The following is a 21,869-nucleotide window of genomic DNA, read 5'->3' as shown; positions in this document are numbered from 1 at the left end:
ACGTTTGACGTGATACGCACACACGTTTTTCAGGTTTTATATATTTTTCTAGTAATGGCGTCTTTTTTGTATGCACTAACTGCACCATGGTTCTTTGAACAAAGCCTATGGAAATGTATGGAGTTGTTGTAAAGTTTTTTGATAAACGCCGAAAATAAGGTCTGTGGTAAACACAGGCTTAGGAGATCTCATACGTTTTGTTATATGAGATAATCTCAATCAGCTAACGTCACTTTTTGTGAATTATGTAATAAATTAAACAAACGCACATAAAGGCTTCATAATTAATAAAGGCTTCATAATTAATAAAGGTCATGCTCACTGACTGTTCTATAGAACAAAACGTATTGGATCTCATAAACCTGTGTTAACCTCAGACCTTATTTTCGGCATTTATTCCAAAACCCTATTCTTTCCCCATTTATTTTGCCCATAGAAATGGTTGAAAGAAAATGGGGATACCTAGTCAGTTGTACAACTGAATGCCTTCAACTGAAATGTGTCTTCCGCATTTAACCCAACACCTCAATCAGAGAGGTTCAGGGGGTTGCCTTAATCGACATCCACGTCTTCGGCGCCCGGGAACACTGAACATACCAGAAAATTGTATAGCTCTACGTACTGTCAGGAATCCACAGATGTTTTTTGACTCACTGAATAATGTTCACTATCAGTGATATAGAGTCTAAACAGTGTGATGAACCCATCAAAATTGAGGAGATTATAGAGTCTATCAAACATCTAAAGAACAATAAATCACCAGGTGTTGATGGAATTACATCAGAATTTTACAGATTATTTTCTGAACAAGTCGCTCCCTTCCTATTTCAAGTCATTTTTAGAGAGTATTAAAAACAATGTTCTCCCTCCTACAATGAGTCAGGGGTTAATAACACTGATACCTTAGCCTAAAAAATAAGTGCTGCTCATCGATAACTGGCGTCCAATTTGTCTTCTTAATAATGACTATAAGATATTAGCCTTACTGCTTGCAAAAATAATTAAAGAAGTCCTGGATGCAATCATTGATGAAACACAGTCTGGCTTTATGAGGAACAGACATATTTCTAACAATGTCAGACTAGTATTAGACATACTTGACTACTCAGACCTAATAACCGAGGATAGCTTCATATTATTTTTAGATTTTTATAAAGCATTTGACACAGTAGAGCATCAGTTCCTCTTCCACTCCATTGAGAGACTTTGCTTTGGGGATTTTTTTCTGTAAGGCTATTAAGACTCTCTATACAAATGGTAACAACTCTATCAAATTGAAATATGGCACCTCACCAAGATTTGAGTTAAAGAGAGGAATTAGGCAAGGTTGTCCTATCTCGCCGTACCTGTTTTTATTAATCACCCAACCTCTTACAAATTCTTTATATAATAGGTATTTCCATAGCTGGTAAAGAAATTATTATAAGCCAGCTGGCTGACGATACTACACTTTTTCTGAAAGATGCTAACCAAATTCCCATATCGATCAATGTGATACAATCCTTTTCCAAAGCATCTGGTTTATATCTTAACATTAATAAATGTGAACTGATGGCTGTCAAAGATTGTGTGACACCTTCATATTATTGTATTCCAGTGAAAGAAGAACTTACATATTTAGGCATAACCATTACAAAGGATCAGAAGTCTAGAGGCTTACTAAATTTTAAACCTCTTATTAAAAAACCCCAGAAGAAGCTAAATCAATGGCTTCAGAGGGATTTATCTTGAAAAGGAAGAGTCCTAATAACCAAGGCTGAAGGTATCTCTAGACTAACAAACAAAAAAAAACAAAAAAAATCTTACCTTACAAAAATAAATTGAACTATATTTTAAGACAATTAAATACTCTATCAAAAAAAAGCTGTTAGAATTATAAGTATGTCCCTTAAGTTCTTTGCGTAATGTGATATTGTACCCCCTAGCCCAATTGTCCATTGTATATAAATCATATATACTTTTGTTCTCACATGTACTTCCTGAATTGATTTGTTGTTAATAAAAAAAAAAGAGGTAAATCATTCCCGGTTTTTAGGACTACAAGCCTTTGTGCTTTTTTTTAATTACATACATGTTACACAAAAAGTGACGATAGCTGATGAAAGTTATCTCCTAAACCTGTGTTTACCACAGACCTTATTTTGGAGTTTATCAAAAAAAAAAAAACATTAATTTTCCCATAGTCTTTTTCCAATGAACCATGCAGGAGTTGGTGCCTACAAAAAGACGCCATTTGTGCTGTCCTCAATAAAGCTTTACTCCCATTGAGCGCTTTATTAAAACAAATTTTTAGCTACACTGTCGTCTTAATCACTAAGTCTTCCATGTTTCCGCCTGGAGACACAGTATCTTTAGTTGATTTAACTCAGAAGTGTAAAACTGCAACACGTGCACACAGGATAGATACAAAAAGTAAGTAGAGTACCATATCTTAACACATAGGGTACATGAATAGCTGAATAACCTATGACAGTGACAAAACAACATTGTGTGGGTCAATTACAGGTTTGATGAATAATAAAAAAAATCTGATATAAACATATATTTGTTGGGCCTCCGGAGTGGCGCAGTGCTAGCTGTGCCAGTAGAGATTCTGGGTTCGAGTCCAGGCGGTGCGCACTCCTGTGGCAGGCCGGGCGCAGTGAACGCTGACACAGTCGCCAGATGTACGGTGTTCTTTCCTACACATTGGTGCGGCTGGCTTCTGGGTTAAGTGGGCATTGTGTCAAGAAGCAGTGCAGCTTGGTTGTGTTTCAGAGGACGCACAGCTCTCGACCTTCGCTTCTCCCGAGCCCGTACGGGAGTTGCAGCTATTAGACAAGACTGTAACTACCAATTGAATACTACACATTTTGGGAGAAAAAGGGGTAAAAAAAATACACAAAAAAACCCACACATTTGCATACAAAGTAGCGATAATTAGGAAAATAGTAGCTACAAACAGTGCCTTCGGAAAGTATTCAGACCCCTTGACTTTTTCCATAATTTGTTACGTTACAGCCTCATTCTAAAATGGATGAAATATAACATTTTCCTCGTCAATCTACACACAATACCCCATAACGACAACGTGAAAACAGGTTTTTAGAAATGTTTTCAAATGTATTACAAATAAACAGAAATACCTTAAATTTACATAAGTATTCAGACCCTATGCTATGATAATCGAAATTGAGCTTAGGTGCATCCTGTTTCCATTGACCATCCTTGATGTTTCTACAACTTGATTGGAATCCACTTGTGGTAAATTCAATTGATTGGACATGATTTTGAAAGGCACACACCTGTCTATATAAGATCCCACAGTTATGTATGTATGTCAAGAGTAAAAACCAAGCCATGAGGTTGAAGGGATTGTCCGTAGAGCTCCGAGACAGGATGGTGTCGAGGCATAGATCTGGGGAAGGGTACCATGTCTGCAGCATTGAAAGTCCCCAAGAACACAGTGGCCTCCATCATTCTTAAATGGAAGAAGTTTGGAATCACCAAGACTCTTCCTAGAGCTGGCCGCCCGATCAAACTGAGCAATCGAGGGAGAAGGGCATTGGTTAGGGAGGCCACTCTGACAGAGTTCCTCTGTGGAGATGGGAGAACCTTCCAGAAGGACAACCATCTCTCCAGCACTCCACCAATCAGGCCTGGTAGAGTGCCCAGACGGAAGCCACTCCTCAGTAAAAGGCACATGACAGCCCACTTGGATATTGCCAACAGGCACCTAAAGACTCAGACCATAAGAAAAAAGGTTCTCTGGTCTGATGAAACCAAGATTGAACTCTTTGGCCTGAATGTCAAGCGTCATGTCTGGAGGAAACCTGGCACCATCCCTACAGTGAAACATGGTGGTGGAAGCATCATGCTGTGGGGATGTTTTTCAGCAGCAGGGACTGGGAGACTAGTCAGGATCGAGGGGAAGATGAACGGAGCAAAGTACAGAGAGATCCTAGATGAAAACCTGCTCCAGAGCACTCAGGACCTCAGACTGGGGCGAAGGTTCACCATCCAACAGGAAAACGACCCTAAGCACACAGCCAAGACAACGCAGGAGTGGTTTCAGGACAATTCTCTGAATGTCCTTGAGTGGCCCAGCCAGAGCCCGGACTTGAACCCGATCGAACATCTCTGGAGAGAACTCAAAATAGCTGTACACCGACGCTCCCCATCCAACCTGACAGAGTTTGAGAGGATCTGCAGAGAAGAATGGGAGAAACTCCCCAAATACAGGTGTGCCAAGCTTGTAGTGTCATACCCAAGAAGACTCGAGGCTGTAATCGCTGCCAAATGTGCTTCAACAAAGTACTGAGTAAAGGGTCTGAATACCTATGCAAACGTTATATTTCAGTTTAAAAAAATTATTCTTCTAAACCTGGTTTTGCTTTGTCATTATGGGGTATTGTGTGTCGATTGATTTGGAAAAAAAGCAATTTAATCAACTTTAGAATAAGAATGTAACGTAACAAAATGTGGAAAAAGTCAAGGGGTCTAAATACTTTTCCGAATGCACCATACATTTGAATGGGGCTAGCGAACAGCTGGGCTAAACAATACATCTCTATGGCAATGGCTAATGGTTGACCGCTAACAGTTAGGACTGTTTGGCTAGCAATTTATTTGATGAGGCAAAAAGTAGGAAATTACTTAATAACATGTAAGCATAAAAAAAACATACAGGAACGTAAATACGTACAGATGGTGCCAGCTTAAGGGCTATCAAATACAGGATGAAGGTATGAACATTTTACATATAGAAATTGTGAACTTTTAGGTAACAACAACCAACTGCTATCTGGATTCTTCATCTTCTCCCATCGCAAGCACAGGAAGTGCAGCAGGATGCTGGATGTTACTGTGAGGCGGATTCAACTCTGAGCCGGATCCTGGATGTAACTGTGAGCTTGATGTAACTCTGATTTGGATACTGGATGTAACTAAAGCTGGATGCTGGATGTAACTCTGAGCTGGATGCTATACTGTATGTTACATCCAGCTCAGAGTTACATCCCCTACTGTCTTCTCCCATAGTGAGCACAGGAAGTGCAGCTACAAGCTGCAATTTAAAGACAGTCCACTAAAGGGAATAAAACGTCATTATATGGTCCATGACACCATTACTATTGCTCTCTACACCCTCAGACTTCCTCTGAATAAATATTGTGTTAATTTAATAAAGTACATAGAAATATGACATTTTTGGAATCCTGCTAATGACGATTGAACGTTCATACTCCTAGATAAACATTTTCAAATAGGACCAACAGTAAATCTAACAGTGAATCTAAAACACCAAACAGTATAAATAACAGTATAAAAAATTACATACACAATAACATGACAAATCACCATGAAACATTATCATGGAACCAGTCCATACAACTATAAACACTACTAAAATAGTCCATCAAATATCCCCATGAATGCCTCCACTTCCTTGCTGTAATCCTCTCCCTGGAGCCTGCAATGATGAAGATTAATGCCGTCTGTCAATGATATAAAGTTAATTCATAATCATGATTTCAATTAGTATGTATGAAAAAAGTTAAGAAAAGGAAGTATTATTTCTCTATAGTCCCTCCTTACCTTTTGCCAGTCACATTGTCATTGTTTGGGATAGTCGTCTTTGAGAAGAAATCAAACCGTTCTCCCAGGGGGGGCAAGCTGGTGTCAGTCTGTTTTGGGTAGGAGGGTGGTGTTTTCATGGGGGGTTCACTGAATGTCCTCTGCAGAGGGCAAAGATGTGTGTTTCAGACTACTTTTCAAACGTGTACTGAAACAAATGGGCTGCTAAACCTAAAACATAACATTGCCATCCCCTGCTATCTTTGATTTCAAAGCATGTGAATTGTGTGATAAAAGGTAACTTTTCATTCTACACTCAGGGGCCAGTTTATTAGGTACACCCATCTAGTACTGGGTCAGACCCCTGTTTTACTCCAGAATAGCCTGAATTCTTTGGGGCATGGATTCTACAAGGTATTGCGTTCAAACTTTGCTCAATTGGTATCAAGGGACCGAAGGTGTGCCAGGAAAACATTCCCCGCACTATTACACCATTGGGCAGGATGGGTCCATGGACTCATGCTGCTTACGCCAAATCCTGACTCTGCCATCAGCACGACGCAACAAGAACCAGGATTCGTCAGACCGGGCAATGTTTTTCCACTCGTCAATTGTCCAGTGTTGGTGATCATGTGCCCACTTGAGCCGCTTCTTGTTATTTTTAGCTGATAGGAGTGGAACCCGGTGTGGTTGTCTGCTGCAATAGCCCATCTGTGACAAGTACAGCCGAGTTGTGTGTTCCAAGATGCCGTTCTGCACAACACTGTTGTACCACCATGTATTTGCTGATTCTTTCCCTTCTCCTTCGACCTCTCATAAACGAGCTGTTTTCGCCCACAGGACTGCCGCTGACTGGATGTTTTTTGTTTGTCGTACCATTCTCGGTAAACCCTAGACACAGTTGTGCGTGAATAGCCCAGGAGGCCGGCCGTTTCTAATACTGGAACCGGCGCGCCTGGCACCGCCGATCCTACCACTCTCAAAGTCGCTTAGGTCACTTGTTTTGCCCATTCTAACATTCAATCAAACAGTAACTGAATGCTTTTGATGCCTGTCTTTCTGCTTTATATAGCAAGCCACGGCCACGTGACTCAGTCTGTAGGAGCAAACCATTTTTGTGAACAGAGTGGTGTACCTAATAAACTGGACACTGATTGTATATAAGAACAGAAGCCTTGGCTTTGTCTGCTGTCAGTTTCATGTTGACCTCAGATCCAGCATTGAGATAAAGTCAACTGATACTATGGGTAGATAGTAACTCACTGTGGCCTTGTTGTCAGAGTGGCTCCAGCTAGCAGTAGCCTGGGGGTTGTGTGGTCTGACTGGGAGAGTAGTAACTGGTATCTGAGAAACAACTGGGGAGGTCGACCTGAGACACACAAATCATGACATAACATTGATAATCAATTGCTCAGGGTCACATTTATCAAATATTTGCAACAGTACCAAGTTCCTTTCTACTGACGTCTCTTCAACCAGAAACCAGTTTTGCTCGCTGGGATAGACTATAGATATTTCATTCAGTGAAATGACAGGGGTTTGACAGCTTGTGGAACAGTGAAGTCCTAGTTTGTTACGAGCTGAGCTCACCTGAGTGGGGAATTGGATGTAGTGAAGCGGGGTTTGGGCAGTAAGCAAGTGGATGGTAGTGGTGTGGAGTTTCCTGAAAACATCAATACATTTAACTATTAAATCATTTGCCCCACTGAAAAAGAATGAACAAAAAAAATACATTTTTAACATTGATATGTTCAAAAATGGCTCCCTCTTAGAATACCTTTTGGCCTATCACAGTCCAGGTCCACCCCTTTAGTTTTAGCAACAGTGGTGCATGGTTTCTCGTTGGAGTGCACCAAGTTGTCGTCGTCAAAATCGTCCCACTCGTCTCCCAGGTCAAAGGTCACGCTGGGGGTGATTGACGATGAGAAGCAACCACTGTCGTCGGTCAAGTCTACAATGGAACTCGGAGAAAAAGACCTGCTCTGGTTTTGGGGGGTACTGTTACCCCTGCTTTGGGTTTGGGCGATGCTTTGACTCGGAGGGTAACATCTGCTCTGGCTCTGAGAGATACTTTGGGAGTAACCCCTGCTCTCGGGGGTGCTATTACTCTGAGGGAAACCCCTGCTTTGGGGGGTGCTGTGACTCTGAGGGTAACCCCTGCTCTGGCTCTGGGGGGTGCTGTGACTCTGAGGGTAACCCCTGCTCTGGCGGGTGCTGTGACTCTGAGGGTAACCCCTGCTCTGGCTCTGGGGGGTGCTGTGACTCTGAGGGTAACCCCTGCTCTGGCGGGTGCTGTGGCTCTGAGGGTAACTCCTGCTCTGGCTCTGGGGGGTGCTGTGACTCTGAGGGTAACCCCTGCTCTGGCTTTGCGGGGTGCTTTGGGGGGTGCTTTGGCTGAGGGATCTTCCATCGTAGGCATTGGGCTTCCTCCACATTGAAGTGCCTTAAAACAAAAATATGGATTGGTTATGATTGTGAGAACACGTTATTGTCCGTTTGCAGTAAATTTGAAGGAAGTAGTCTACTAGAAAATAATCTGTGTGTAAATTTTATTGAATCTACAATAGGTCTATTTCATGGAATCGTGGGATATAACAGCTTAAAAAACAACAACAAAAACAGTATGACATAGGTTTTTTTTTGTAACTGAGACGTCCTACTTTGTAACTCCGTAAGGGTTTGAAGTTGAACAGGTGGTGGTTCCAAATCTCCCGTTGTCTGAGATATGTCTTCCAGGTAGTCATTATACTCTGTAGAGACACACATATGTTCAGTTACTCCTCTCAAGTGTCCATTTAGCACCATTTCACTACCACACTGCTGTATTGAAGGTGAATGGAGTTAGAAGCCTCTAGAAGCATTTCGATACTAAACATACCATGGCCATAGGTCACAACATAAGCCATCTCTTGGGGTGTTGCAAAGTCGTCAGCTGAATCTACACTCTGTGGTCTTGCCAAAGCGCCATACTGGTTACCTTCATACCTTCAAAACAAGTTAAGAAAAGATTTGGAATGTGTCAGATACAGTTTGGATTAGTAATCAATTAACTCCAAGCTAATTATGTTTTGGGTAAATGTTTTGGGTAAAGGAGGGTACGTACCTGGAAGAAGCAGGTAGGATTGGCTTAGGTGAATAAGAGAACTGCTGCATGTTCGCAGCTCCCATCCCGCCATTCATTCTCATCTAAAGGAACCAGCAACAGGCAGATGAAACATTAACTCAGGTAAAAGTTCCTCGTTCAGTTAGTCGATGACAAATCAGCAAATGATCATGAAACACGTGTCAATCGTCTTTAACTTCAATGCATGATTTATGTGACAGTATGAATAAGTATTTTGTTTTGAGCCTCTCTCTCTCTCAAATTAGAATGTTAGCCCAAAGGGGTTATATTTTAAACAACTGCTGCAGCTGTTGTCAGTTGTTCTCCCACCTTGAGGCGTTTGACTGGTGTCTCCATCAGTGTGTCACTCCTGGTCTTCAGGTCTTGGAGGTAGGAGGTGAAACTCGAATGCTGATTCATCTGCCTTTTCAGAACCCCCGGCACTCCAGTTTTACCTGGGAAACAGATAGGAGGAAATTGAAAAAACAATGTAATAATTTGTGAATAAACAATTTGAATGATTCTAAGTGTCAATTGAGCAATGGAGAGTTTGAGGACAAAAAACATGACTCACAGCAGTCGTGGCCACATTGATCCTTGTTTTTGCATAAGTGGTTACATTGTCTTTTGCCTGGATCTGATTGTGAGGAACCTGTATTTCAGTGAGGAAAAAAAGATAACGGAAGTTGGAACAGTCCTTGTGAGTCCGCAAGTACAACTTAGCAATAGCTCAAAGTATACAAATGTAAGGTATTGAATAAGTCTACCCTTTTCTGTGGCACATGTGGATGTGGAGTTTCTTTTCTGTGTTTCCTGAGCTGTTGGCTGTGTTCTCTGTGTTGCACCCTGTGATCTCTGAGCATTAGCCTGTGCCTGCTGCACGGTGTTGTGTTGCTCAGGTGTGAGTGATTCAGCTCCGTACCTCTTCGGTCCAGAGAAGAAGGGACTAAACTTCTGTTGAATGTCCAACCCCACTGAAGAGAGGAAGATCTCAATGTACTTAACAGAATATATTCTTACTTTTAATAAATCTCAATTAAACAATTCCACTCTACTTAAACTGCCTTTTACAAGTTTGAAGCAGTTTGTAGAAATGTATTTGAACACAAATCTATAATAAAAGTGAGAGAAAAATGTCCTGATAGTTAGCTGCCTGACCGTATTCTGAGCTGACCAGATTCACATTGATCTCCTCTCCTTTGGATGCTTTCGCAACTTCGATCTTCTTTGACCAGCTTCCCGACTTCAACAGCATCAAGTCTCTGGAGGAACACACAACACAGTAACTCTCCATTTCATCACTCTTTCTCTTTCTTGGTCTTGCTCTATTTCTTTCACTGTTTTCCCTGTCTGAGTGTATGACGGTAACACGTTACCTAAAGCCTGCAGGCAGGAATCCTCAACTAGATTCAGCCGCGAGACGATTTTCTTTCTTGAGCGAATGGTCAGGGGTCCGGAATATAATTAAGCAATAAGGCCCAAAGGCGGTGTGGTATACAGTGAGGGAAAAAATTATTTGATCCCCTGCTGATTTTGTACGTTTGCCCACTGACAAAGAAAGTATCAGTCTATAATTTGAATGGTAGGTTTATTTGAACAGTGAGAGACAGAATAACAACAAAAAAATCCAGAAAAACGCATGTCAAAAATGTTATAAATTGATTTGCATTTTAATGAGGGAAATAAGTATTTGACCCCCTCTCAATCAGAAAGATTTCTGGCTCCCAGGTGTCTTTTATACAGGTAACGAGCTGAGATTAGGAGCACACTTAAAGGGAGTGCTCCTAATCTCAGTTTGTTACCTGTATAAAAGACACCTGTCCACAGAAGCACTCAATCAATCAGGTTCCAAACTCTCCACTATGGCCAAGACAAAAGAGCTCTCCAAGGATGTCAGGGACAAGATTGTAGACCTACACAAGGCTGGAATGGGCTACAAGACCATCGCCAAGCAGCTTGGTGAGAAGGTGACAACAGTTGGTGCGATTATTCGCAAATGGAAGAAACACAAAATAACTGTCAATCTCCCTCGGCCTGGGGCTCCATGCAAGATCTCACCTCGTGGAGTTGCAATGATCATGAGAACGGTGAGGAATCAGCCCAGAACTACACGGGAGGATCTTGTCAATGATCTCAAGGCAGCTGGGACCATAGTCACCAAGAAAACAATTGGTAACACACTACGCCGTGAAGGAGTGAAATCCTGCAGCGCCCGCAAGGTCCCCCTGCTCAAGAAAGCACATATTCATGCCCATCTGAAGTTTGCCAATGAACATCTGAATGATTCAGAGGACAACTGGGTGAAAGTGTTGTGGTCAGATGAGACCAAAATGGAGCTCTTTGGCATCAACTCAACTCGCCGTGTTTGATGGAGGAGGAATGCTGCCTATGACCCCAAGAACACCATCCCCACCGTCAAACATGGAGGTGGAAACATTATGCTTTGGGGGTGTTTTTCTGCTAAGGGGACAGGACAACGTCACCGCATCAAAGGGACGATGGACGGGGCCATGTACTGTCAAATCTTGGGTGAGAACCTCCTTCCCTCAGCCAGGGCATTGAAAATGGGTCGTGGATGGGTATTCCAGCATGACAATGACCCAAAACACACGGCCAAGGCAACAAAGGAGTGGCCCAAGAAGAAGCACATTAAGGTCCTGGAGTGGCCTAGCCTTAATCCCATAGAAAATCTGTGGAGGGAGCTGAAGGTTCGAGTTGCCAAACGTCAGCCTCGAAACCTTAATGACTTGGAGAAGATCTGCAAAGAGGAGTGGGACAAAATCCCTCCTGAGATGTGTGCAAACCTGGTGACCAACTACAAGAAACGTCTGACCTCTGTGATTGCAAACAAGGGTTTTGCCAACAAGTATTAAGTCATGTTTTGCAGAGGGGTCAAATACTTATTTCCCTCATTAAAATGCAAAGAATTTTATTACATTTTTGACATGCGGTTTTCAGGATTTCTTTGTTGTTATTCTGTCTCTCACTGTTGAAATAAACCTACCATTAAAATTATAGACTGATAATTTCTTTGTCAGTGGGCAAACGTACAAAATCAGCAGGGGGATCAAATACTTTTCCCCCCTCACTGTATGGCCAATATACCACGGCAACGCAGAGTGCCTGGATACAGCCCTTTGCCGTGGTATATTGGCCATATACCACAAACCTCTGAGGTGCCTTGTTGCTATTATAACCTGGTTACCAACAAAATTAGCAGCAAAAATAACTGTTTTGTCATACCCGTGGTATACGGTCTGGTATACCACGGCTGTCAGCCAATCAGCATTTTAGACCGCAAATTGACTGCAGGAATCCCAAACAGATATGTTTGATTGAAACAATAATTTCAAACCTTGTTTACATTTGTATAAGATGATGTGTCTCTCTATTATGGGTGGGAATACCTGGAAAGGATTTCTTAAATTAAAACCACTTGCAGCTATTTCTTGGTGTTTTTACAGTGAAAACTCACAACAAAATTAACAGACATTAATATACAGTACCAGTCAAAAGTTTGGACACACCTACTCATTCAAAGGTTTTTCTTTATTTTTTACTATTTTCTACATTGTAGAATAACAGTGAAGACGTCAAAACGGTGAAATAACACATGTAATCATGTAGTAACCAAAAAAGTATAAAACAAATCAAAATGTATTTTATATTTGAGATTCTTCAAAGTAACCAACCTTTGCCTTGATGACAGCTTTGCATACTTTCTCTCAACCAGCTTCACCTGGAATGCTTTTCCAACAGTCTTGAAGGAGTTCCTACATACGCTGAGCACTTGTTGGCTGCTTTTCCTTCACTCTGTGGTCCAACTCATCCCAAACCATATCAATTGGGTTGAGGTCAGGTGATTGTGGAGGCCAGGTCATCTGATGCAGCACTCCCTCACTCTTCTTCTTGGTCAAATAGCCCTTACACAGCCTGGAGGTGTGTTCGGTCATTGTCCTGTTGAAAAACGAATGATAGTCCCACTAAGCACAAACCAGATGGGATGGCGTATCGCTGCAGAATGCTGTGGTAGCCATGCTGGTTAAGAGTGCCTTGAATTCTAAATAAACCATAGACAGTGTCACCAGCAAAGCACCCCCACACCATCTCCTCCATGCTTCACGGTGGGAACCACACATGCAGAGATCATCCGTTTACCTACTCTGCGTCTCACAAAGACACAGCGGTTGGAACCAAAAATGTAACATTTGGACTCATCAGACGAAAGGACAGATTTCCACCGGTCTAATGTCCATTGCTCGTGTTTCTTGGCCTAAGCAAGTCTCTTCTTCTTATTGGTGTCCTTTAGTAGTGGTTTCTTTTCAGCAATTCAACCATGAAGGCCTGATTCACGCAGTCTCCTCTGAACAGTTGTTGTTGAGATGTGTCTGTTACTTGAACTCTGTGAAGCATTTATTTGGGCAGCAATTTCTGAGGCTGATAACTCTAATGAACTTATCCTCTGCAGCAGAGGTACCTCTGGGACTTCCTTTCCTGTGGCGGTCCTCATGAGAGCCAGTTTCATCATAGCGCTTGATGGTTTTTGCGACTGCACTTGAAGAAAATTTCAAAGTTCTTGACATTTTCCCGACTGACTGACCTTCATGTCTTAAAGTAATGATGCACTGTCGTTTCTCTTTGCTTATTTGAGCTGTTCTTGCCGTAATATGGACTTGGCCTTTTACCAAATAGGTCCATCTTCTGTATACCACCCCTACCTTGTCACAACACAACTGACTGGCTCAAACGCATTAAGGAAATAAATTCCACTATTTAACTTTTAACAAGGCACACCTGTTAATTGAAATGCATTCCAGGTGACTACCTCATAAAGCTGGTTGAGAGAATGCCAAGAGTGTGCTGTCATCAAGGCAAAGGGTGGCTACTTTGAAGAATATAAAATATTCCATGTGTTATTTCATAGTTTTGATGTCTTCACTATTATTCTACAATGTAGAAAATAGTAAAAAAAAAAAGAAAAACCCTTGATTGAATATTAGTATTTGTTTTGTTGCTTAAACTTGGGGGCCAAATAAAACCCCCCACGGGCCAATTTTGGCCCTTTGGGGAACCCTGCCTGCAGGTATAATGCTTTATAACTTGTTATCATGTATGAACTTTTAAAACATCCTACAATACGCTTTTAACAAGTTGTCTCTACCGGCAAGCTTTAGATAAAGTGTGTCTCTATGCATGTATCAGTCTGTGTGTGTGTGTGTGTGACTCGAAATGTCAGTCCTCCTTATCTTACGTGAGTTTTTGCAGGAAGACCACGTTGTTGTCACAGTCCCCGATGATCATGGTGACATAGTGGTGGTCAGGAGCAGTTCTCTTTGACAGCAGCTGTTCGTGGTTCTTCACGTTCACAGTCACCACAATCTCTGCGGTGGCGACGTTGTATCTTGGAAGCTAAAACGTGAGAAATAAAAAATGAAATCAAAGGTTGTTGGGGAGATGTATTAATTGATCAGTAATTGAAAAGATACTCAGCCGTAATATTAAATTATATAAGTGGAAAAAATTCTGTTATGACCCGAAACCAAATATTGCTACAATGATTCATCTTAATCACCTTTTCCGTTCTAACAAAAATTCAACCAAAGCAAAGGTTTTTACCTGCTCCAAACGAACTTCATACTTGGGAAGATTGATGATAGCCTCTCTGATTTGGTTTCCGAATGGAGGATGTCTGTTGACGATCTAGACAGCAAATATTTGCATTTATTGTATGTGAAAGCACTTTGTGACGACTCTTGACGTAGAAAGGGGCTTTATGAATAACATTTGAAAGACTGATTTAATTGAAAGCCATGAAACTGCATTTTTGTTTCAGTGGGTATGTCAATAAACCATGGAGAAATTGAAACAACGGGGTGTTTAAATGAATGACTTTGTTATAGTCATCTATAGAGGATGCATGCTCACCAGCTCCAGTTCCCTGGCGTTGGTCTTCTCTATCTTATTGAAGGTGGTGAGCCCAGCGTTCACCATGGCGGCTGAAAGAGTCAACCCTGGAACAGATAGTCATTTGTGCCATTACAGACATATATAATTATATTATAAATAGAATCTCATTTATCATTTTAATGAATAAGCCTCATTATTCCATATACATTTCTAATTTAGCAGACTTACAGTAGTGAGGGCATACATTTTTGTACTGGTCCCCCACGGGACCAGTACAACCCGTGTGGCTCAACCAACTGAGCCACACGGGACCACTATATTTCTATGCTCACAGCAACTGTACTACTTTAATTTGTCTAGGAATAAATCAGTTGGTCAATAGATTTCTTAAAAAGGGTCTCTGAACATAGTAATAGCATAGTAACCATTAACTACACATTTTCCACAAGCATTGACAGTATTTTTTGTCATGTTTCAATGTCTTCCTACCTATTTTCTCAAGCTGCTTTGAGACATAAGGAGAGTTCTCCCACAACTTGGCACTGAAGCACTTGGCCAGTATCAGGGAGTTGAGCAGAGCAGAGAAGCCTGTCTTGGAGCGCTGGTTTAGAAACTCTGCCAAACCTGGTTCGTAATCAAAACACATCTTGGATCAAAGAGTGTTTTTTCAAAGGAAGCTTGCTTATCAGACAAGGCTCAATGCAAACCATCTTCTACTATCAAAATGTAAAGTGATTGATGACTTACATCTGCTGATTCTGACTCCATTCCGGAAGATTCTACCAGTGTCTTGTGTGAGTCCAAACTCTTGGATTGGAATGGAGCCAAACTGGGCCTGAATCAAGCTGAGGTGAAAGACGGGTATAGTGGGAAAGAGACGAAGTTCAAGAAAATAAATTTGAGATTCACCCAAAGGGAATACATGGTGGCGTCAATGTCATCCTCCATCTTCTCATGTTGGCACACTGTACGGGCCTCTGCTTGACTTACCAGTTCACCTTCATCTCATTGTTTTTGATCTTTCCCTCCATGGGATACCTGGATAAAAAAGCCCAGATATGAGCATTTACATTTTTTGTATGTCACTTCACCTCTTCTTACAATGTATCATTGGATTGTACTCTAACCTGATTGTGATCCTGTTCTTGTCCTTGTTCAACGTGTTCAGAGTTCTCTTCTCATTCACTCTCAGCTGCACGTCAGTGAACTCTTTGCCCTTCGCCATCAATTCTATCTGTGTGAAGAAGAGCCAGCTTCCATTTCAGTGGGATTCTCAATACAAAATCTACTCAACTCATCTAATTTCCTATGTAACAAACAACACAATACAGAAACTCAATAAAAACAGTGTATGTGCATATGAGAGATGCTACTGTGTTACCGTATTACTGTATACCTACCAGCTCAGGTAAGGTCTCAGTGCCAGTCACCTTGCTGAACTGCTTCATGGTGTCAAATGCCACACAGTACCTGGCCATCAACCTGCCTGCCTCTGTAGGGGATGAGCACAATTACACATGTCAAGAAAAGAACAGACTTGAGTACAATGGCTTTTCGATGCTGGAAAGCAAATGAAGGAGATATCTGTATTGAATAACAACAAACATGTACAGGGTTTGTTAGTTGTTGTACACTTCTGATTATAACTAATGAAACAAACCGTAAAAGGCCATAGTGGCCACGCAAAAAACAAAATGGGTTGCCTCTCTCAACCTGTAGCTTTGATGTTGACATCCTCATCCATGGAGAGCAGACCAATGGAGGCCAGGGAGTTCAGGTTCTTCAGACAGAGCTCTGGAGCAGAGAGTATGGAGAGACATAATACAGTTAGTTACTACACAAACACATGATAGAGATGTTCTGTGTTTTCAGATACAAAGTCCATATTAACAAAGAAAACATATGAATGCCACACCTTGCAATTTGGCTTCGATCCCACATCGGTCCAAGTCGGTGGAAAAACCTGCAACAAAAAGTATGGACAGTTGTTTTCTCACGTATGATGTGCCAATGTATGTCTGTGACATTTATGACGTTTGAGAAACTGTTGTAAGGATGTAGTGAGATATTCTAAGTACATGCTATTAACTGTACTATAATAAGCTAGCATCCATGTTAACAATCTAACTGTTAATACTGAAATAGCCTAGCACCCATACTGAGAATCTAACTGGTTAATAATGAAATAGCCTAGCATCCATGCTAATGACGTAGCTGACTACTGCTGAAATATATTGTTAGCATGGGTGCTAGGCTAACTGGTTAATATTGAAATAGATTGTTAGCATGGGTGCTAGGCTAACTCGTTCATACTGAAATAGTCGAGCATCCATGCTAACGATGTAGCTGACTGGTGCTGAAATAGACTAGCATCCATGCTAACGATGCTGGCTAATGCTAATAATGACTGGGTGATGTCCAGTCTGTGTGTACTTACCATAGTGTTTGGGGTTCTTCAGTGCTCTGATGTAGAGGAAGGTGGAGCGGATCCAGTCCAGGGCCATGTTGACGTCTGAGATGGTGTGGAGGACGATCTCAGCGTTCAGGTGCTCCACAAGGTGGGTGTGCAGGCTGTGGAGGAGGACAAAAATACTTCAACCTCAATGTGAACCACAAAGTGTATGAAATCAAACAGAGATTTAAAGAAAGGTACCGGTTTATGTAGTCAAACAATCATCATCACAATGTACTGTATCATACAAATTAATGTAAAACCAATCATATAAACTACACTCTGAAACAAGTGTTGTGGAACTTTGACACTGTACAGTAGAAGTAACCCATCACTATACCTGCTCTCAATAATTTCTGCCCCATTCATGAACTGCATGTACTTGTCTTTGGTGTGAGTCTTGGTCATGATCACTGCGGTTGCTGACGTATCAAACTGGAGAGGAAAATAATTCAGAGTCAAACTCTTATATCAAATCAATGGACCGTCCACTTTCAGTGACACTGCTGCCATGGATACAGTGCCTTGCAAACGTATTTAGACCCCTGGTTACAAAGTGGGATTAAAATCGATTTAATTGTCATTTTTGTCAACAATCTACACAAAATACTCTGTAATGTCAAAGTGGAAGAAAACATTTACACTACTGTTCAAAATGTTTGGATCACTTAGAAATGTCCTTGTTTTTGAAAGAAAAGCATTTTTTTTGTCCATTAAAATAACATCAAATTGATCAGAAATACAGTGCAGACGTTAATGTTGTAAATGACTATTGTAGCTGGAAACGGCAGATTTTTAATGGAATATCTACATAGGCGTACAGAGGGCCATTATCAGTAACCATCACTCCTGTTTTTCAATGGCATGTTGTGTTAGCTAATCCAAGTTGATCCTTTTAAAAGGCTAATTGATCGTTAGAAAACCCTTTTGCAATTATGTTAGCACAGCTGAAAACGGTTCTGATTAAAGAAGCAATAAAACTGGCCTTCTTTAGACTAGTTGAGTATCTGGAGCATCAGCATTTGTGGGTTCAATTACAGGCTCAAAATGGCCAGAAACAAAGAACTTTATTCTGAAACTCGTCAGTCTATTCTTGTTCTGAGAAATGGAGGCTATTCCATGCGAGAAATTGCCAAGAAACTGAAGATCTCGTACAACGCTGTGTACAACTCCCTTCACAGAACAACTCAAACGGGCTCTAACCAGAATAGAAAGACGAGTGGGAGGCCCCGGTGCACAACTGAGCAAGAGGACAAGCACATTAGATAGTCTAGTTTGAGAAACAGACGCCTCACAAGTCCTCAACTGGCAGCTTCATTAAATAGTACCCGCAAAACACCAGTCTCAACGTCAACAGTGAAGAGGCGACTCCGAGATGCTGGTCTTCTAGGCAGAGTTCCTCTGTCCAGTGTCTGTGTTCTTTTGCCCATCTTAATCTTTTATTTTTATTGGCCAGTCTGAGATATGGCTTTTTCTTTGCAACTCTGCGAGGAAGGCCAGCGTCCCGGAGTCGCCTCTTCAATGATGACGTTGAGACTGGTGTTTTGCGGGTACTATTTAATGAAGCTGCCAGTTGAGGACTTGTGAGGCGTCTGTTTCTCAAACTAGACTATCTAATGTGCTTGTCCTCTTGCTCAGTTGTGCACCGGGGCCTCCCACTCGTCTTTCTATTCTGGTTCGAGCCCGTTTGAGTTGTTCTGTGAAGGGAGTTGTACACAGTTGTACACCAGAAACTGGAAGAGGAATTCACCTTTCAGCAGGACAATAACCTACAACATAAGGCCACATTTACACGGGAGTTGCTTACCAAGAAGACAGTGAATGTTTTTGAGTGGCCAAGTTAAAGTTTTGACTTAAATCTGCTTGAATATCTATGGCAAAACTTGCTGTCTAGCCATGATCCCCAACACATTGACAGAGCTTGAAGAATTTTGAAAAGAATAATGGGCAAATATTGCATAATCCAGGTGTGCAAAGCTCTTATAGACTTACCCAAGAAGACTCACATCTGTAATTGATGTCAAATGTGTTTCTAATGTGTATTGACTCAGGGAGCTGAATACTTATGCAACGGCTATATTTTGTAGTTATACATTTTTCTTCCACTTTGACAGTGCATTTTGTGTAGATTGTTGACAAAAAAATGACACCTCAATTATAATCCCACTTTGTAACACAATAAAATGAAGAAATCCAAGTGGTCTGAATACTTTTGCAAGGCACTGTATATTGTGAAAAAACTATGACTCATTTTCTTATCCAATGCACTCAGATATGAAAATACAGAATGGGCACACAAATCAAGCAAAACTAGTAGAAATGTCATAATGAACATAACACTTTGTAATTACCTAATTTCTACTAGTTTTTCCTAATGCATAGCACGCAACTACTTTTGCCCGCTGGGGCAGCAGGTAGCCTAGTGGTTAAAGCATTGGGCCAGTAACCGAAAGGTTGCTAGATCGAGCTGACAAGGCAAAAATTTGTCGTTCTACCCCTGAACAAGGCAGTTAACCCACTGTTCCTAGGCCATCATTGTAAATAAGAATTTGTTCTTAACTGACTTGCCTAGTTAAATAAAGGTAAAATATAAAAATAGGAGCTGGTTTTGGACTATGATTTGGATCCTGTGGTGCTAAGGATGCTGGGACTAGAGGGCGTGTCTATAATCTGTACCTGTGGCCGGCCTGCTCGGCCAATCATCTGCAGCATGTCGGCGTCGCTGTACTCCTTGCAGGCGCCCCCGATGTAGTGCATGGTGGACTTGATCACCACCAGGTGGGCTGGTAGGTTCACCCCCATCGCCAGAGTACTGGTTGTAACTAAGAAACCACATACAGTGAGGGAAAAAAGTATTTGATCCCCCTGCTGATTTTGTACGTTTGCCCACTGACAAAGAAATGATCAGTCTATAATTTTAATGGTAGGTTTATTTGAACAGTGAGAGACAAAATAACAACAAAGAAATCCTGAAAAACGCATGTCAAAAATGTTATAAAAGGATTTGCATTTTAATGAGGTAAATAAGTATTTGACCCCTCTGCAAAACATGACTTAATACTTGGTGGCAAAACCCTTGTTGTCAATCACAGAGGTCAGACGTTTCTTGTAGTTGGTCACCAGGTTTGCACACATCTCAGGAGGGATTTTGTCCCACTCCTCTTTGCAGATATTCTCCAAGTCATTAAGGTTTCGAGGCTGACGTTTGGCAACTCGAACCTTCAGCTCCCTCCACAGATTTTCTATGGGATTAAGGTCTGGAGACTGGCTAGGCCACTCCAGGACCTTAATGTGCTTCTTCTTGGGCCACTCCTATGTTACCTTGGCTGTGTGTTTTGGGTCATTGTCATGCTGGAATACCCATCCACGACCCATTTTCAATGCCCTGGCTGAGGGAAGGAGGTTCTCACCCAAGATTTGACGGTACATGGCCCCGTCCATCGTCCCTTTGATGCGGTGAAGTTGTCCTGTCCCCTTAGCAGAAAAACACCCCCAAAGCATAATGTTTCCACCTCCATGTTTGACGGTGGGGATGGTTTCTTGGGGTCATAGGCAGCATTCCTCCTGCTCCAAACACGACGAGTTGATGCCAAAGAGCTCCATTTTGGTCTCATCTGACCACAACACTTTCACCCAGTTGTCCTCTGAATCATTCAGATGTTCATTGGCAAACTTCAGATGGGCATGTATATGTGCTTTCTTGAGCAGGGGACCTTGCGGGCGCTGCAGGATTTTAGTCCTTCACGGCGTAGTGTGTTACCAATTGTTTTCTTGGTGACTATGGTCCCAGCTGCCTTGAGATCATTGACAAGATCCTCCCGTGTAGTTCTGGGCTGATTCCTCACCGTCCTCATGATCATTGCAACTCCATGAGGTGAGATCTTGCATGGAGCCCCAGGCCGAGGGAGATTGACAGTTATTTTGTGTTTCTTCCATTTGCGAATAATCGCACCAACTGTTGTCACCTTCTCACCAAGCTGCTTGGCGATGGTCTTGTAGCCCATTCCAGCCTTGTGTAGGTCTACAATCTTGTCCCTGACATCCTTGGAGAGCTCTTTGGTCTTGGCCATGGTGGAGAGTTTGGAATCTGATTGATTGATTGCTTCTGTGGACAGGTGTCTTTTATACAGGTAACAAACTGAGATTAGGAGCACTCCCTTTAAGAGTGTGCTCCTAATCTCAGCTCGTTACCTGTATAAAAGACACCTGGGAGCCAGAAATCTTTCTGATTGAGAGGGGGTCAAATACTTATTTCCCTTATTAAAATGCAAATCAATTTATAACATTTTTGACATGCGTTTTTCTGGATTATTTCTCTCACTGTTCAAATAAACCTACCATTAAAATTATAGACTGATCATTTGTTTGTCAGTGGGCAAACATACAAAATCAGCACTGTACACTGCCTTCAGAAAGTATTCATATCCCTTGACAGCCTGAATTCAAAATGATTTAAAAAAAAAAAATCCCCTCACCCATCTACACACAATACCCCATTAATGACAAGTAAAAACATGTTTTTTTTGCGCACATTTATTGAAAATGAAATACAGAAATATCTAAGTTAGATAAGTATTCACACCCCCGAGTGAATACTTTGTAGAAGCACCTTTGGCGGCGATTACAGCTTTGAGTGGTATTGGGTATGTCTGTATCAGCTTTGCACATTTATGCTACCTGGAATTAGTGCATAAGCCTAAGCTTTAGGGCCTAACTGTACACACGCTAAATAGCCTACACAGCCAATTGCCAAATAATGGTTTTGGGAACGAGCAAAAAAAAGTTAACTTCAATCCACAGAGGCAAAAACAAAACGAAGCACTAAATGTAGGCAAAATTTGGACTTGTGAAGAA

General features: G+C 41.6%; 1 protein-coding gene across 1 annotated transcript in view; it reads right to left on the bottom strand.

Annotated features, from left to right (window-relative positions):
- Positions 1-4,562: 4,562 nt before the first annotated feature.
- Positions 4,563-21,869, bottom strand: part of LOC106598907 (putative ATP-dependent DNA helicase HFM1) — a 29,213-nt gene continuing 11,906 nt past the window's right edge. The window contains exons 16-40 of the mRNA XM_014189928.3: positions 19,692-19,837; positions 17,356-17,450; positions 17,001-17,134; positions 16,479-16,526; positions 16,277-16,357; positions 15,964-16,055; positions 15,691-15,797; positions 15,554-15,601; positions 15,311-15,408; positions 15,053-15,187; positions 14,582-14,667; positions 14,273-14,356; positions 13,908-14,065; positions 9,815-9,918; positions 9,424-9,630; positions 9,231-9,308; positions 8,987-9,111; positions 8,657-8,739; positions 8,432-8,538; positions 8,214-8,303; positions 7,331-7,996; positions 7,144-7,216; positions 6,817-6,922; positions 5,575-5,714; positions 4,563-5,449 (exon numbers count right to left, since the gene is read on the bottom strand). Coding sequence (XP_014045403.1) covers positions 5,383-5,449; positions 5,575-5,714; positions 6,817-6,922; positions 7,144-7,216; positions 7,331-7,996; positions 8,214-8,303; positions 8,432-8,538; positions 8,657-8,739; positions 8,987-9,111; positions 9,231-9,308; positions 9,424-9,630; positions 9,815-9,918; positions 13,908-14,065; positions 14,273-14,356; positions 14,582-14,667; positions 15,053-15,187; positions 15,311-15,408; positions 15,554-15,601; positions 15,691-15,797; positions 15,964-16,055; positions 16,277-16,357; positions 16,479-16,526; positions 17,001-17,134; positions 17,356-17,450; positions 19,692-19,837 — 3,158 coding nt within the window. The 3' untranslated portion in view covers positions 4,563-5,382. The remainder of the gene's footprint in view (positions 5,450-5,574; positions 5,715-6,816; positions 6,923-7,143; positions 7,217-7,330; positions 7,997-8,213; positions 8,304-8,431; positions 8,539-8,656; positions 8,740-8,986; positions 9,112-9,230; positions 9,309-9,423; positions 9,631-9,814; positions 9,919-13,907; positions 14,066-14,272; positions 14,357-14,581; positions 14,668-15,052; positions 15,188-15,310; positions 15,409-15,553; positions 15,602-15,690; positions 15,798-15,963; positions 16,056-16,276; positions 16,358-16,478; positions 16,527-17,000; positions 17,135-17,355; positions 17,451-19,691; positions 19,838-21,869) is intronic.

This window comes from Salmo salar, chromosome 03 (assembly GCF_965601325.2).
Source record: "Salmo salar chromosome 03, fSalSal1, whole genome shotgun sequence".
NCBI classification, from domain to species: domain Eukaryota; kingdom Metazoa; phylum Chordata; class Actinopteri; order Salmoniformes; family Salmonidae; genus Salmo; species Salmo salar.
This window is presented reverse-complemented; position numbering and strand designations above follow the sequence as displayed.